This window comes from Bidens hawaiensis, unplaced genomic scaffold (genome assembly GCF_021521415.1).
Source record: "Bidens hawaiensis isolate Kalapana, Puna unplaced genomic scaffold, B.hawaiensis_p1.1 tig00009479_1, whole genome shotgun sequence".
Taxonomy (NCBI): domain Eukaryota; kingdom Viridiplantae; phylum Streptophyta; class Magnoliopsida; order Asterales; family Asteraceae; genus Bidens; species Bidens hawaiensis.
Genome location: NW_027491704.1, coordinates 245,987 through 264,411, shown reverse-complemented (window position 1 = coordinate 264,411; position 18,425 = coordinate 245,987). Strand labels below are relative to the sequence as shown.

The window sequence follows — 18,425 nt, the reverse complement described above, 5'->3', positions numbered from 1 at the left end:
CTTTTGTGTTGACTTTAAAGTTTAATTTTAAACTCTAGATGCTCGTTTTATATATGTTTTCTTGTTAACTTTAAGTTTTAGACATTTTAGAGTTGAATGTTTAGACATTTTGAAGTTGAAAGTCTAGAATTAATGATATTTCTTACTTTTAGAAATTTAAAATTAAAAACTTTGTACGAAACCAAGCAAACCCAAGCCAAACCAAGACGCTCGGTTTCAAACCAAACCAAGTTCAAGCATAAAAATATCGTTCGTTTCTTAAAATTCAATCCGCTCGGTTCAGCTCGCTTTCTAACCAAACCAAGTATGAGCAAGCCCGCGTTCGGTTCGGCTCGGTTCGTGAACAGACAACTAAGAAATCATAGTTCCTTGTTTTGTAAAAATCGAATAACCCCAAACTAATCATAGTTCCAACACAAGTCGAGAAATGTAATTAAATATTTGAACGTTATGAATAGTCAAATGTCAAGCGGGCATATTTATTTATAAGTTTGTGAACTGTAAGTTCAATTTAAATTAATTTGTCCCTACTTAATGTAATAAATAATTGTATTTACCATCTTTTTTAATTATAGAGTTACGTCTTATATAAACCTCGCCATATATTTTAAGGCACCACTACAGAGCTATTTTCACATACCACTTTCAAAATAGAAGGAAAAACAATGTCGTGGTGGGACTACCAATTTCTGGGTTCGAACGAGGAGTTGAATATTCCATATTTGAACGAGGAGTCGGGATTTGTAGATGTTAGCGAGAAGTCGAGCTTACTGAATTTGAACCAAGTAAATGATCTCTAATATTTAATTTAAAAGTTGTTAGTTTTTAAAAAAGATATGTTAACATTACGTTTTGTTAGGAGTATTTTATATACGGTAGTCACCCTTTGGGGGGGGGTGAGGAAAATAGCACGTTGACCCAGGTACCTATAAAAAGAACGTTTGACAGCAGTCGCTCTTTGTACAAGTTTCCATTAGAAACTTAGTAAGCATCTCATATTCTCATGTGTTCATGACAGTTTTTACTTTATATGAATGTATGCCAGTATAATTTCATTGTTTATTTAGAGACAAAAAATTGTAAATTCTAATATTTTATTTTAAGATTGGATCACATCGAGTAGTTGGATCTCCACCACCTTGGACTAATATGGCATTCCCATTAATTTGTGTTTGCACAGGCTGACCGGCTAATATATATCTAAAAATGAATCATAAAAGAACCATGTTATTACATAACTGATTGACAGATCTTGTCAAATGCACACATTTTATTTATTAGAACATTCGTACATGATACAGTTCTTACATGACGAAGTTTAAGTAGACGTAAAATAAGCACACGTCATTTATTTATTCATAAAGTTTGATACTATGATATATCACGCTAAATAAGCTACCCAATGACTGGTGTTATAATCACCAATCCCTCTGAATTCACCCAAACCCGCACACGGTTGTTACCAAAGTCTGAAGTCGCAGAATCACCTTCCAATATCACGGCATAAACAAGTGGATTCTCTTTCTCAATTGTAGCCTTCGCCACTTCTCCTTTTTCCCCTACAAGCTCCGGCCATGAATTCTTTCCTGTATTAATTAATTATAACACGGTATTTTGTTCAAATTAATCACATGAAATAACTTAAAAGAATTAGAAGATAGTCACTGGTATGTGTACATAATTACCATCAACAATAAATTTTTCACCGTCAGTGGATGTGGCAGCGGGCTTGCATTTCACGGAGTATCTTACTCTTGCCGTCTTGCTCATCAGTGGCAAACCTGATCAAGATTATCTACTTTTGTTAATTATATACAACCATGGTATAATCGTATACTCATTACTTATAATTATTTTAATTATCTTAACATACGAAGAACCGGAGAACCGTAGTTGGTGCTCATTGGTTTTTGGAGCAGAGAGAAGGACGGTGAGGAGGTAGGAATGGGAGTGGAGATGGATGCCATCTTAATTCTTCTTCACTTGAGTTACAGGAACTTGCAATATTGAACAGTTGGAGGTTGCACTTAGCGGGTTCGTTTGTGTTGTTTATATACAAAGTTTGAGTGCTTTTGTTTTTTTTATTAAAATTATTTTAAATGCAGCTGCATAAATTGAAATCTTTTACTCCACCACTAATTTCTCTACACGCCGGATAGTTTTTTGGACTCCACTAGAATAGTTCACATGTTTAACGTTTTGATGAAAACTTCCCAACCCACTTTCATATAATTTAAAAAAGGACCATCATTGACCATCACATATTTAGTCTACTACACGGGTGCCCGCGCGATGTAGCGGGAAACACAGAATTTAAAAATCACGTATAGATTTATGGGCGTTATTTGAAACCGTGAAATCGTTTGCCGGTATATGTAGATTAATAATTCTTATTTTAAACTCAATTTATTATCGAAGTACAAACCAAATCGTTGGTAATGATTCGGTTTGGTTGGTTTCAATTCTCAACGGTCCGGTTTCAGTTTTCGATGACAAAATACCATTACTAACGATTTGGCTCACAGTTTAATTCAAAACCATCAAAACCGGATCATGAACACCTATACATAAAATGTTATTTTTATAAATTAAACAAACTATGGTAATACCATACTCAAATTAAAGAGAATAAAATGTTCGTTTTTATGGTGTAATTTTTTTTTAAAAAAATATTAACGTACAAAAAATTTATGACCGTTTAAAAATCATAGGGGAAGTTGGGTTAAAAGTGAAACTAAAAAGAATAGATAGGTAAAAGATAAATGTTGAATTTGTAACTATTCTTTAAATTTACATAAACTTGATTAAAGCAGAGGAAACAAGATTGTAACTATATTGGTAAAATATGAAATGAATGTGATATTTGTGTTACAAAGGACCACTTTGTCCCTCTTTAATCCTATACCATTTGCTTAAACAATTGTAAAACCCATAAAAATCCATCGTCTTAATTTGCCATTCACTCCTATAGCATAAACAACATATAGATATATAGATATGCAAGTTAGGATTTCATTTAAACAAGTATTTTGAACCCCGCACTGCCGGGCGGTCAATTCCAGTAGCCAGCGGTATTTCGACCACCACCAAGGGTTCCGAATTGGATCCCGACAACAGTAGACAACAATCACGATATTTCAACCCCCACCAAGGGTTCCGAATTGGAACCCAACCCAACAATCACCATAGGCTCAAATACATGATCATCATAGCCGTAATCAACCAAACTGAGTCATAAGAGCTGTTGTCAACCAAACTGCATTCATGTCTAGCAATAACTTATGTGTGCGGGTTCACATTAATTGGCGGATTTTGTAATACATTATGTAACTTAACATCAAAGAACTGTAATTCCTTTGAGACAATTAGTATAAAAACTAAAAAATCCAAAAAAAAAAAGGAAAAGAAAAAAAAAGAAAAAGCCAGGCTCTCTGTCACAACTGTAAGTAGTGTTTAACCTTTTTTTGGAAGCAGTCCTAGTTTTCAGTCCATACCGCAAATCAACAAAATTGGTATTTAATGAACTTCTGGCGACCACAATGATTTACCAAACGCATAAGAGCTTTAATTCGTAAATTTGGAATCCAGAAGTATTACAAACAGCAAACAAAGAACTTTTAATTGAAGTCAATAACTCAACAGAACTGTAGTCAAAGAAACAGCAAACAAAGAGCTTTAAATCCAAGCCGAAAAGTCTTGACAGCCTTCAAATTAAACAAGTCAAACAACTGTATGTAATCCATGAAGATACAACCTAAAAATACAACAAATGAAATCAATAAATATTCTACAAAATTGTTAAATACACATTCGATCTGAACAAATAACATGCATGCATATGGGTATTTTTGTCCTTTTACCTCCACAGACGGCTCGCAACCACCACTCCATCGACGCCGCCAAGGGTGCCGGATCGGAGACAACAGATGGCGGGTTTATACGTTTTGACCACCTGAGCACTGGCACAAAACACAACAACCGGACCCGACTAGGGTCATGAAACGCAATAGCCGGGCCTAGGACGGTAAACACAACCACCTGAGCACTGAACCACCACACCATCGCCGTCCGTCGCTACCTAGGGCTCCGAATCGGATCCCGGCACCGGCATAAACCACGATAATTGAAACCCAGCAAGAATATGGGAGCGGGGATGGGTGTTTGGCCTAGCTTTTTTAATAAAACTTATAATTTATTTAGCTTTTTTTTTTTTTTTTTTTTTTTTTACAAAATAAGATTAACTTGGTGTTTGGTTATGATTTTTAAGCTTATGCTTCTAAGCTTATATAAGCTAATTTGAAAACGTTTACTTGAAGATGGTTTTTAGCTTATTTGAAGAAGCTAATTTGTGTAAGGGTGTAATTTACTCATTTGTCCTCAAATGGTGGTGGATTAATAATTATTGAAGCAACTTATTACTGTAACAAATTAAAGAATGGTGAATTTAACAACTTATTATCAACTTGTAGAATATAATTAAAAAGAGCTTATCAAATAATATAAAATAAGTTATAAACTATTTTAAAATATAAACATAAACCAAAAAATAAAAGCTAGGCCAAACACCCTTGAATTAGAAAGTACATAAAGTTTGGCGGTGAAGGAGAGAGAGAGAGAGAGAGAGAGAGAGAAGAGTATATGTAAAGATGATTATTATTCATGATGAGTCACATAGCACAAGTCAAGCAAACATAGTAAATTTTGATGAATAGTTGATTTACTGATACTTATATAATTTAGTTTTTAATATAATATATATATATAACCATTGGCTTACTATTTATATTTTCAGTTTCATGTCTCAACGGTTGGAGATTGCACTCTACTTATTCTGTTTGTGTTGTGTAGGTCCTAGAGACGGGATCAAACAACTAGTTCTTGAATCAATCTCGGTTGTAGGCTAACGAAAATCACATACAAGTATACAACTAGCCAAGATCTCGGTTCTTGTAGTGTTTGTGTTATTTGCTATATTTGGTAAGTTAGAGGGTTGGTGAGAGGATAACGTAGTGAGAGAATTTTTTCCAAAAGTTGTTCTTTGCATAGCCATGCTTCATTATTTATAGATGAAGCATGGCATGCATTCAATTCCATTCATGGGCCTAAATGGGCTTTTGTTTGCATTGGTCTAAAGCTCAAACATACAAGCCGGACCGAAAGCTAATGCAATACAACCGAACATAGAAGGAAAAAACTACAAAAGACTAATAAACAAAATAGGGACCAACATGTTATCTATATACAAAGTTAATTTTGAGTTATTTTGGTTTGTTTATAAAATCATATTAAATACAACTGCATAAATTGAAATGTTTACTCCACCACTAATTTCACACTTCGTGGCCTACGATGGGATATTTGCATGCATATATAATATAATGTACGATTTTTAATTATCTAAGGTTTTGCTTGGAGCAATTTATTGGGATAACATACAAAGAAAAGTTAGGATCCTGCCAGTTGTTTAGACTCCACATGTATATTTCCCATGCTCAACGTTTTTATGTAAACTTCCCGATTCACTTTCATATAATTCAGAATCTATTGTCAGCATATATGTGAGGACCATCATTGCCATCACATGTTTAATACACATGAATGCTAGGATCTTATATACACAAGTAAACTATACACACGAGGCGACGAAGCAGGTTAAATGCATTACATGTTTGAAAGCTACTATTCATTGTGGCGAGTACACAGCGGGAAGTCAATCAATATCGATTTGATTTGTTATACGGTAAAAGTTTTATTACCAAAGTTGAATGGCCAAAAGGTTAAGATCTAAGTTGAAAAGACAAAATTTTAATTACCAAAGTTATAGAGCCAAAAGGTAAATATGTGAAACAACAATTGAGGCTAAAAATTATATATGTGAAACTCGTATGGCATGCTCAAAAGTTGCCGTGCATTGTGGTGAGTACACGAAGAGAAGTCGGACGGTATCGATTAGATTTGTTATGGTCAGAATTTTGTGGCAAAAGTATCATTAGCAAAGTTAAGGTGCCAAAAAATAAAAATGCAAGTAAAGTGAACAAAAGTTTCAATTTCGGGGGCCAAATGAAAATCCACACACAAAAATTTCAAAAGTAACCAAAAGGACTTGTACCGCTTCGAAAATAACAATACCGAAAACAAGTATGACAATATCCCAAACACTGTACGGAGTTTTTTGGTTCAATACTGACCGGTACCGATGCTAATGATAATAAGATCGGAACCAATACCATTAAAAATATGGAAAACCACCCATCGCGAAAACCTTAAAATAGCAGTACGGGTAGTTATTGTATTCCTGGTATTTATTGTATTCTATGAGTACCAATATTTATTAAAAGGTGCTCATCCAGTTATCCACGTCCATCCATGAGAATTACACTGACAATTCGTGTGAGAAAGAAATGGTGTATGTGACCATTGGATGTCCCCCCACATATCTGGGCCATGAACAAGAGGAATGTAAATCACATGGATGTCTTAGAGTAAATCAGGCGGTGTCGGAGTTTAATCTCATGCCTCCACAATGAATTTTTATCTCCTTACCACTGAGGCACCGTCATGAACACGGACCATACATGTGGTTAATTTGTTCATATTCAGTTTTGGCCTCTTAAGTTTCATTTTTTACAACTTCGACTCAGGTACTTATATGATTAAGCGTAGTACAAAAGGTCCTTGGAATGATTGTTAGATAATTTTTTTAAAGCTAAAGTTAAACGACTAAAATGGATATTTTGATCACTTACATTCTCAGATTAACCACCTTTTCTAAAAAATATCCAAAATGCATGACCATTCAAAAACCGTTAGTATGACTGCTTTTACCTGCTATTAGCTGGATTATAGAACCATCATGATCAAGCCACACACCATAACAAAAGGCGGGCCTGAGTGTATTTTAAAAATTCCGACTGCTTTTGACTGTTTCCGTCGAAATATATGGCCATCCAAAAACGGACGACTGATGGTATTTCATTGTGCTTATGTCGGATTGACTGTTTATCATCTTAGTCCGCATTTGTCCGAAGTCGGCGCCCTAACAACCTAAGTTGGCGGCCACATAGACTAAAGTGGCATCCTCACAAACTAAATCGGTGTCCTCACAACCTAAACTTGCATCCTCACAAAACTAAACCAGAGGCATCACAACCTAATAGGTACCCTTGCAAACTAACCTAGCGACGTCACCCGAATCAAATTCATCAGCATACAAAACCATCGCAACAATAACTTTAATTCCTTTAACAGTTTAATATCGTTGATTGACACATATGTCCGATTGATGTTAACGACTCGATCCCCAACATATTCTATAACAGATATGTGGATTTTTCTTGTACAAATCATAGACCGAATGATAAAGAAAATAAAGTCTACTTTGAAATATTGTCATGAAGCATGATTTTCAAATTTCTATGGAGTAATTTATGTTGTGGATGACCGAAAAAAAGGGGGGAAAGAAAAGAATTCTATGGAACCAACTATTATTTGATTTCTTGTGCTGTGGATGACGAAAATTAAATTTTGTGCCTTTGATATAATCATATAAGAAATTAGTTCCGTCTTGCATGTGCAAATTGTTTATACACGAAGACGGTGTTGATGGATGTATTGGTAGTTTTTTCAACATTCCATTGGAAAGTTTTACATCCATCACCTAGGTGAAGGAATCTTCAAATCCCGTGACTAATGGAATTCACTGGATTTAATTTCAATTCAAAATCTGATTTATTTATTTTTTGCCATTAGAGCAATTTATTTGGATAATATACAAAGAAAAGTTAGGATCCTACAAGTTTTTTAGACTCCACATGCATAGTTCACATGCTCAACGTTTTTATGAAAACTTCCCGACTCACTTTCATATAATTCAGAATCTATTGTCAGCATATATGTGAGGACCATCATTGGCCATCGCATGTTTAATACACATAGAATGCTAGGATCTTATATACACAAGTAAACAATGCACACGAGATGACGGAGCAGGTTAAATGCATTAAATGTTTGAAAACTACTATTCATTGTGACGAGTATACGGCGGGAAATCAATCAATATCGATTTGATTTGTTATACGTTAAAAATTTTGTTACTCAAACTTCACAGAATAGTAAAAAACTTTTCCTATTACACTAATTTGGTTACTCTAACTTTCTTTTGTCTTCACAAAAAAAAGTTGTTACTCACAAAAAAAAAATTTTTTATCTTAATTAGGTTACTCACAAACTTTTTTTGTATCAATTTGTTACTCACTATTTAGATCACTTAACTTTCACCTATGTACTAATCAAATTTTCGTAGGTTATATGATGACATGGCATTTTAATTTACGTACATTGTTATTGGTGACATAGAATTTATACTGCTAGTTAACTTTATTTATTTATTTTTTTTTTTTGTTTTGAATTTTTGCTATACCATCTATACCTTTAAGTTTAAAGGATTAAAAGTTAATTATTTAATGAAATTTCTAAAGTGAAACTAGACTTTTTTTAATAAAAAAATTGAATATTGATGCTTTTCGAGAAAATAACTAATTTTTTTCTCTGTCGGGTTTTTTCTTTTAATAAAAAAATTTGAATACTGATGCTTTTCGAGAAAAGAAACTAAATTTTTTGAATATATAATAATTAACAAAAACATGTTTTTTTTGAATTTTTTAATTTATTTATTAACAATCCTTGTAACTAATTTTAAATTTTCTATAATCAGTTCACATCATCATTAACAATTTTTTTTAAATGAAAATATTCCATATCATCATAATAACCTATCAAAATGGTAAAAAGAAACTTTGATTAGTACAAAGGTAAAAGTTGAGTGATCTAAATGAGACAAAAAAAGGTTTGTGAATAACCTAATTGAAACAAAAAAAGTTAGAGTAACCAAATTGGTACAATAATAAAAGTTGGTTACTATTCTATAAAGTTATCCCAAAGTTTCATTACCAAAGTTGAAGGGCCAAAAACTTAAGATCTAAGTTGAAAACACAATTTTAATTATCAAGTTATAGAGCTAGAAAGTAAATATGTGAAACAACAATTGAGGGGCTAAAAAGTATATATGTGAAAGAAAAATTATAATTTTTGTCCTTTTGAATTAGTTAAATTATGAAGTTGGTCATTTTCGAAAATGAATTTCACTCTTTATCCTTTATATGGTATTTCGTCTCGGTTTTAGTCATTTACACTAACGGATGTTAAGTTTTTCAGTTAAGTCACCTCATACACATTGCACATGAGGGCATTTTAGTCTTCTTATCCACTAAAGGGCTATTTGTGTAACACAATAAAAGATTTCATTTCTACTAAAGAATTACAGGGCTGTTATGTTAAAAACAAAATCCTTCCTTCCCCAAATTAAAACCTTAATTTACAGTCTCCATCTCAACTCTTCTACAATCCATCGCTTCTACAAGCACCGTCTTCAACCACAACATACCATCTCCATTTTCCACTACTACCAACCAGCATATACAACCTAGTGCTAACCTAATTCTTTGTTAATCGATATCCCCAGGTGTGACTTAAATCGCGATGGCAGACGATGGTGATCAGTTACGATTCGTAGATTTGGTGGTGGTAAGGAAGTTTTGTGACATTCGTTGATTTTTTTTGTTTGTATTCATATTTGTATATGAATTCGTTAACCCGACCCGTTGGGTCGTTTCAATGTATTATTTATTAATTATCATTAATAAGTATTCTCGACTTTTGAAGTTCATTGTTCATTCGTTTTAAATTACTTCTGATCAACTATTAAAACTTCGAGTTATATCGTTTGTCGATTAGCAAGCTATCGGGTATAATACAAATTATATATATACTTTTAATCAAGTTTATAGCAATTCAAAAGTCCAAGGTTCACTTGGTAAATATAGATTAATATATGTTTAAAAGATGCCTCAAAAGTACAAGGGCTAAAGATGTAAATAATTTAAATTAATAATATTTTATTTAAAATATAACACCTCCCCCCCCCCCCTCGAACCTGTTTTCCCCGCGGACGCCGGAGGCGACGGCGTGATAATTCCGGCGAAGCTCATATCACTCCGTAAAATCCGTCTTTGACCAATTAACGCGTTTGAACGACTTTTGACCTTGATAATAACAATAATCCGTAGGATAAGTATGTTATAACAGTTTCAAGATCACCAATTAATTCGTAATCGCCATAATGTTCGCCGGATTTCCGGCCAAAACATACCTTTTTTAGTTTAGTTAAATTTGTGTAATGAAAATGTTAGTGCTAATAGAATTTAGTAATATTGAAATTAAAAAGTTATAGCAATTTAGATAATATATACTTATATAGAGCAAAGTGGCTTTTTTGGTTTTTAGCAAGAGAATTTCATACATACATACCTTTCAGATATACTCTTTCTATTTATAATAGCTACTTTGATTTTATACAGAAAATTAAATAATTTTTCAACATGCCATTTATTTATTACATTCAAAGTTTAAAACAATATTTCATTGATTCTCGTATGTCAGCTAGGATTGTTCAAAATGCTTGTCGCTCGGTCCGGTTTGAAAACGAGTCGTTCGGCTAGGTCCGGTTTGAAAACAAACCAACGAGCAAAGCCTCGCTTGATTCGGTTCGGTTCGTTTTTGCTTGAATTATTTTTTATTATATATATATACACATATATAACATAAAAGATTTTTTTAGGTTTTTAAAATTTCTCTCTTTTGTGTTGACTTTAAAGTTTAATTTTAAACTCTAGATGCTCGTTTTATATATGTTTTCTTGTTAACTTTAAGTTTTAGACATTTTAGAGTTGAATGTTTAGACATTTTGAAGTTGAAAGTCTAGAATTAATGATATTTTTTACTTTTAGAAATTTAAAATTAAAAACTTTGTACGAAACCAAGCAAACCCAAGCCAAACCAAGACGCTCGGTTTCAAACCAAACCAAGTTCAAGCATAAAAATATCGTTCGTTTCTTAAAATTCAATCCGCTCGGTTCAGCTCGCTTTCTAACCAAACCAAGTATGAGCAAGCCCGCGTTCGGTTCGGCTCGGTTCGTGAACAGACAACTAAGAAATCATAGTTCCTTGTTTTGTTAAAATCGAATAACCCCAAACTAATCATAGTTCCAACACAAGTCGAGAAATGTAATTAAATATTTGAACGTTATGAATAGTCAAATGTCAAGCGGGCATATTTATTTATAAGTTTGTGAACTGTAAGTTCAATTTAAATTAATTTGTCCCTACTTAATGTAATAAATAATTGTATTTACCATCTTTTTTAATTATAGAGTTACGTCTTATATAAACCTCGCCATATATTTTAAGGCACCACTACAGAGCTATTTTCACATACCACTTTCAAAATAGAAGGAAAAACAATGTCGTGGTGGGACTACCAATTTCTGGGTTCGAACGAGGAGTTGAATATTCCATATTTGAACGAGGAGTCGGGATTTGTAGATGTTAGCGAGAAGTCGAGCTTACTGAATTTGAACCAAGTAAATGATCTCTAATATTTAATTTAAAAGTTGTCAGTTTTTAAAAAAGATATGTTAACATTACGTTTTGTTAGGAGTATTTTATATACGGTAGTCACCCTTTGGGGGGGGGTGAGGAAAATAGCACGTTGACCCAGGTACCTATAAAAAGAACGTTTGACAGCAGTCGCTCTTTGTACAAGTTTCCATTAGAAACTTAGTAAGCATCTCATATTCTCATGTGTTCATGACAGTTTTTACTTTATATGAATGTATGCCAGTATAATTTCATTGTTTATTTAGAGACAAAAAATTGTAAATTCTAATATTTTATTTTAAGATTGGATCACATCGAGTAGTTGGATCTCCACCACCTTGGACTAATATGGCATTCCCATTAATTTGTGTTTGCACAGGCTGACCGGCTAATATATATCTAAAAATGAATCATAAAAGAACCATGTTATTACATAACTGATTGACAGATCTTGTCAAATGCACACATTTTATTTATTAGAACATTCGTACATGATACAGTTCTTACATGACGAAGTTTAAGTAGACGTAAAATAAGCACACGTCATTTATTTATTCATAAAGTTTGATACTATGATATATCACGCTAAATAAGCTACCCAATGACTGGTGTTATAATCACCAATCCCTCTGAATTCACCCAAACCCGCACACGGTTGTTACCAAAGTCTGAAGTCGCAGAATCACCTTCCAATATCACGGCATAAACAAGTGGATTCTCTTTCTCAATTGTAGCCTTCGCCACTTCTCCTTTTTCCCCTACAAGCTCCGGCCATGAATTCTTTCCTGTATTAATTAATTATAACACGGTATTTTGTTCAAATTAATCACATGAAATAACTTAAAAGAATTAGAAGATAGTCACTGGTATGTGTACATAATTACCATCAACAATAAATTTTTCACCGTCAGTGGATGTGGCAGCGGGCTTGCATTTCACGGAGTATCTTACTCTTGCCGTCTTGCTCATCAGTGGCAAACCTGATCAAGATTATCTACTTTTGTTAATTATATACAACCATGGTATAATCGTATACTCATTACTTATAATTATTTTAATTATCTTAACATACGAAGAACCGGAGAACCGTAGTTGGTGCTCATTGGTTTTTGGAGCAGAGAGAAGGACGGTGAGGAGGTAGGAATGGGAGTGGAGATGGATGCCATCTTAATTCTTCTTCACTTGAGTTACAGGAACTTGCAATATTGAACAGTTGGAGGTTGCACTTAGCGGGTTCGTTTGTGTTGTTTATATACAAAGTTTGAGTGCTTTTGTTTTTTTTATTAAAATTATTTTAAATGCAGCTGCATAAATTGAAATCTTTTACTCCACCACTAATTTCTCTACACGCCGGATAGTTTTTTGGACTCCACTAGAATAGTTCACATGTTTAACGTTTTGATGAAAACTTCCCAACCCACTTTCATATAATTTAAAAAAGGACCATCATTGACCATCACATATTTAGTCTACTACACGGGTGCCCGCGCGATGTAGCGGGAAACACAGAATTTAAAAATCACGTATAGATTTATGGGCGTTATTTGAAACCGTGAAATCGTTTGCCGGTATATGTAGATTAATAATTCTTATTTTAAACTCAATTTATTATCGAAGTACAAACCAAATCGTTGGTAATGATTCGGTTTGGTTGGTTTCAATTCTCAACGGTCCGGTTTCAGTTTTCGATGACAAAATACCATTACTAACGATTTGGCTCACAGTTTAATTCAAAACCATCAAAACCGGATCATGAACACCTATACATAAAATGTTATTTTTATAAATTAAACAAACTATGGTAATACCATACTCAAATTAAAGAGAATAAAATGTTCGTTTTTATGGTGTAATTTTTTTTTAAAAAAATATTAACGTACAAAAAATTTATGACCGTTTAAAAATCATAGGGGAAGTTGGGTTAAAAGTGAAACTAAAAAGAATAGATAGGTAAAAGATAAATGTTGAATTTGTAACTATTCTTTAAATTTACATAAACTTGATTAAAGCAGAGGAAACAAGATTGTAACTATATTGGTAAAATATGAAATGAATGTGATATTTGTGTTACAAAGGACCACTTTGTCCCTCTTTAATCCTATACCATTTGCTTAAACAATTGTAAAACCCATAAAAATCCATCGTCTTAATTTGCCATTCACTCCTATAGCATAAACAACATATAGATATATAGATATGCAAGTTAGGATTTCATTTAAACAAGTATTTTGAACCCCGCACTGCCGGGCGGTCAATTCCAGTAGCCAGCGGTATTTCGACCACCACCAAGGGTTCCGAATTGGATCCCGACAACAGTAGACAACAATCACGATATTTCAACCCCCACCAAGGGTTCCGAATTGGAACCCAACCCAACAATCACCATAGGCTCAAATACATGATCATCATAGCCGTAATCAACCAAACTGAGTCATAAGAGCTGTTGTCAACCAAACTGCATTCATGTCTAGCAATAACTTATGTGTGCGGGTTCACATTAATTGGCGGATTTTGTAATACATTATGTAACTTAACATCAAAGAACTGTAATTCCTTTGAGACAATTAGTATAAAAACTAAAAAATCCAAAAAAAAAAAGGAAAAGAAAAAAAAAGAAAAAGCCAGGCTCTCTGTCACAACTGTAAGTAGTGTTTAACCTTTTTTTGGAAGCAGTCCTAGTTTTCAGTCCATACCGCAAATCAACAAAATTGGTATTTAATGAACTTCTGGCGACCACAATGATTTACCAAACGCATAAGAGCTTTAATTCGTAAATTTGGAATCCAGAAGTATTACAAACAGCAAACAAAGAACTTTTAATTGAAGTCAATAACTCAACAGAACTGTAGTCAAAGAAACAGCAAACAAAGAGCTTTAAATCCAAGCCGAAAAGTCTTGACAGCCTTCAAATTAAACAAGTCAAACAACTGTATGTAATCCATGAAGATACAACCTAAAAATACAACAAATGAAATCAATAAATATTCTACAAAATTGTTAAATACACATTCGATCTGAACAAATAACATGCATGCATATGGGTATTTTTGTCCTTTTACCTCCACAGACGGCTCGCAACCACCACTCCATCGACGCCGCCAAGGGTGCCGGATCGGAGACAACAGATGGCGGGTTTATACGTTTTGACCACCTGAGCACTGGCACAAAACACAACAACCGGACCCGACTAGGGTCATGAAACGCAATAGCCGGGCCTAGGACGGTAAACACAACCACCTGAGCACTGAACCACCACACCATCGCCGTCCGTCGCTACCTAGGGCTCCGAATCGGATCCCGGCACCGGCATAAACCACGATAATTGAAACCCAGCAAGAATATGGGAGCGGGGATGGGTGTTTGGCCTAGCTTTTTTAATAAAACTTATAATTTATTTAGCTTTTTTTTTTTTTTTTTTTTTTTTTACAAAATAAGATTAACTTGGTGTTTGGTTATGATTTTTAAGCTTATGCTTCTAAGCTTATATAAGCTAATTTGAAAACGTTTACTTGAAGATGGTTTTTAGCTTATTTGAAGAAGCTAATTTGTGTAAGGGTGTAATTTACTCATTTGTCCTCAAATGGTGGTGGATTAATAATTATTGAAGCAACTTATTACTGTAACAAATTAAAGAATGGTGAATTTAACAACTTATTATCAACTTGTAGAATATAATTAAAAAGAGCTTATCAAATAATATAAAATAAGTTATAAACTATTTTAAAATATAAACATAAACCAAAAAATAAAAGCTAGGCCAAACACCCTTGAATTAGAAAGTACATAAAGTTTGGCGGTGAAGGAGAGAGAGAGAGAGAGAGAGAGAGAGAAGAGTATATGTAAAGATGATTATTATTCATGATGAGTCACATAGCACAAGTCAAGCAAACATAGTAAATTTTGATGAATAGTTGATTTACTGATACTTATATAATTTAGTTTTTAATATAATATATATATATAACCATTGGCTTACTATTTATATTTTCAGTTTCATGTCTCAACGGTTGGAGATTGCACTCTACTTATTCTGTTTGTGTTGTGTAGGTCCTAGAGACGGGATCAAACAACTAGTTCTTGAATCAATCTCGGTTGTAGGCTAACGAAAATCACATACAAGTATACAACTAGCCAAGATCTCGGTTCTTGTAGTGTTTGTGTTATTTGCTATATTTGGTAAGTTAGAGGGTTGGTGAGAGGATAACGTAGTGAGAGAATTTTTTCCAAAAGTTGTTCTTTGCATAGCCATGCTTCATTATTTATAGATGAAGCATGGCATGCATTCAATTCCATTCATGGGCCTAAATGGGCTTTTGTTTGCATTGGTCTAAAGCTCAAACATACAAGCCGGACCGAAAGCTAATGCAATACAACCGAACATAGAAGGAAAAAACTACAAAAGACTAATAAACAAAATAGGGACCAACATGTTATCTATATACAAAGTTAATTTTGAGTTATTTTGGTTTGTTTATAAAATCATATTAAATACAACTGCATAAATTGAAATGTTTACTCCACCACTAATTTCACACTTCGTGGCCTACGATGGGATATTTGCATGCATATATAATATAATGTACGATTTTTAATTATCTAAGGTTTTGCTTGGAGCAATTTATTGGGATAACATACAAAGAAAAGTTAGGATCCTGCCAGTTGTTTAGACTCCACATGTATATTTCCCATGCTCAACGTTTTTATGTAAACTTCCCGATTCACTTTCATATAATTCAGAATCTATTGTCAGCATATATGTGAGGACCATCATTGCCATCACATGTTTAATACACATGAATGCTAGGATCTTATATACACAAGTAAACTATACACACGAGGCGACGAAGCAGGTTAAATGCATTACATGTTTGAAAGCTACTATTCATTGTGGCGAGTACACAGCGGGAAGTCAATCAATATCGATTTGATTTGTTATACGGTAAAAGTTTTATTACCAAAGTTGAATGGCCAAAAGGTTAAGATCTAAGTTGAAAAGACAAAATTTTAATTACCAAAGTTATAGAGCCAAAAGGTAAATATGTGAAACAACAATTGAGGCTAAAAATTATATATGTGAAACTCGTATGGCATGCTCAAAAGTTGCCGTGCATTGTGGTGAGTACACGAAGAGAAGTCGGACGGTATCGATTAGATTTGTTATGGTCAGAATTTTGTGGCAAAAGTATCATTAGCAAAGTTAAGGTGCCAAAAAATAAAAATGCAAGTAAAGTGAACAAAAGTTTCAATTTCGGGGGCCAAATGAAAATCCACACACAAAAATTTCAAAAGTAACCAAAAGGACTTGTACCGCTTCGAAAATAACAATACCGAAAACAAGTATGACAATATCCCAAACACTGTACGGAGTTTTTTGGTTCAATACTGACCGGTACCGATGCTAATGATAATAAGATCGGAACCAATACCATTAAAAATATGGAAAACCACCCATCGCGAAAACCTTAAAATAGCAGTACGGGTAGTTATTGTATTCCTGGTATTTATTGTATTCTATGAGTACCAATATTTATTAAAAGGTGCTCATCCAGTTATCCACGTCCATCCATGAGAATTACACTGACAATTCGTGTGAGAAAGAAATGGTGTATGTGACCATTGGATGTCCCCCCACATATCTGGGCCATGAACAAGAGGAATGTAAATCACATGGATGTCTTAGAGTAAATCAGGCGGTGTCGGAGTTTAATCTCATGCCTCCACAATGAATTTTTATCTCCTTACCACTGAGGCACCGTCATGAACACGGACCATACATGTGGTTAATTTGTTCATATTCAGTTTTGGCCTCTTAAGTTTCATTTTTTACAACTTCGACTCAGGTACTTATATGATTAAGCGTAGTACAAAAGGTCCTTGGAATGATTGTTAGATAATTTTTTTAAAGCTAAAGTTAAACGACTAAAATGGATATTTTGATCACTTACATTCTCAGATTAACCACCTTTTCTAAAAAATATCCAAAATGCATGACCATTCAAAAACCGTTAGTATGACTGCTTTTACCTGCTATTAGCTGGATTATAGAACCATCATGATCAAGCCACACACCATAACAAAAGGCGGGCCTGAGTGTATTTTAAAAATTCCGACTGCTTTTGACTGTTTCCGTCGAAATATATGGCCATCCAAAAACGGACGACTGATGGTATTTCATTGTGCTTATGTCGGATTGACTGTTTATCATCTTAGTCCGCATTTGTCCGAAGTCGGCGCCCTAACAACCTAAGTTGGCGGCCACATAGACTAAAGTGGCATCCTCACAAACTAAATCGGTGTCCTCACAACCTAAACTTGCATCCTCACAAAACTAAACCAGAGGCATCACAACCTAATAGGTACCCTTGCAAACTAACCTAGCGACGTCACCCGAATCAAATTCATCAGCATACAAAACCATCGCAACAATAACTTTAATTCCTTTAACAGTTTAATATCGTTGATTGACACATATGTCCGATTGATGTTAACGACTCGATCCCCAACATATTCTATAACAGATATGTGGATTTTTCTTGTACAAATCATAGACCGAATGATAAAGAAAATAAAGTCTACTTTGAAATATTGTCATGAAGCATGATTTTCAAATTTCTATGGAGTAATTTATGTTGTGGATGACCGAAAAAAAGGGGGGAAAGAAAAGAATTCTATGGAACCAACTATTATTTGATTTCTTGTGCTGTGGATGACGAAAATTAAATTTTGTGCCTTTGATATAATCATATAAGAAATTAGTTCCGTCTTGCATGTGCAAATTGTTTATACACGAAGACGGTGTTGATGGATGTATTGGTAGTTTTTTCAACATTCCATTGGAAAGTTTTACATCCATCACCTAGGTGAAGGAATCTTCAAATCCCGTGACTAATGGAATTCACTGGATTTAATTTCAATTCAAAATCTGATTTATT

The 18,425-nt window shown here is 33.8% G+C and overlaps 2 protein-coding genes across 2 annotated transcripts; both read right to left on the bottom strand.

The window, feature by feature from the left end:
* Positions 1-1,386: 1,386 nt before the first annotated feature.
* LOC143532569 (inhibitor of trypsin and hageman factor-like) lies at positions 1,387-2,007 on the bottom strand. Its single transcript, XM_077027591.1, has 3 exons — positions 1,874-2,007; positions 1,686-1,781; positions 1,387-1,586 (listed from the first exon to the last, which is right to left on the bottom strand). The coding sequence occupies exons 1-3, from the start codon at positions 1,965-1,967 to the stop codon at positions 1,396-1,398; spliced, it is 381 nt and encodes a 126-aa protein (XP_076883706.1). The 5' UTR covers positions 1,968-2,007; the 3' UTR covers positions 1,387-1,395.
* Positions 2,008-12,078: 10,071 nt separating this feature from the next.
* Positions 12,079-12,699, bottom strand: LOC143532568 (inhibitor of trypsin and hageman factor-like). Its single transcript, XM_077027590.1, has 3 exons — positions 12,566-12,699; positions 12,378-12,473; positions 12,079-12,278 (listed from the first exon to the last, which is right to left on the bottom strand). The coding sequence occupies exons 1-3, from the start codon at positions 12,657-12,659 to the stop codon at positions 12,088-12,090; spliced, it is 381 nt and encodes a 126-aa protein (XP_076883705.1). The 5' UTR covers positions 12,660-12,699; the 3' UTR covers positions 12,079-12,087.
* Positions 12,700-18,425: the final 5,726 nt, after the last annotated feature.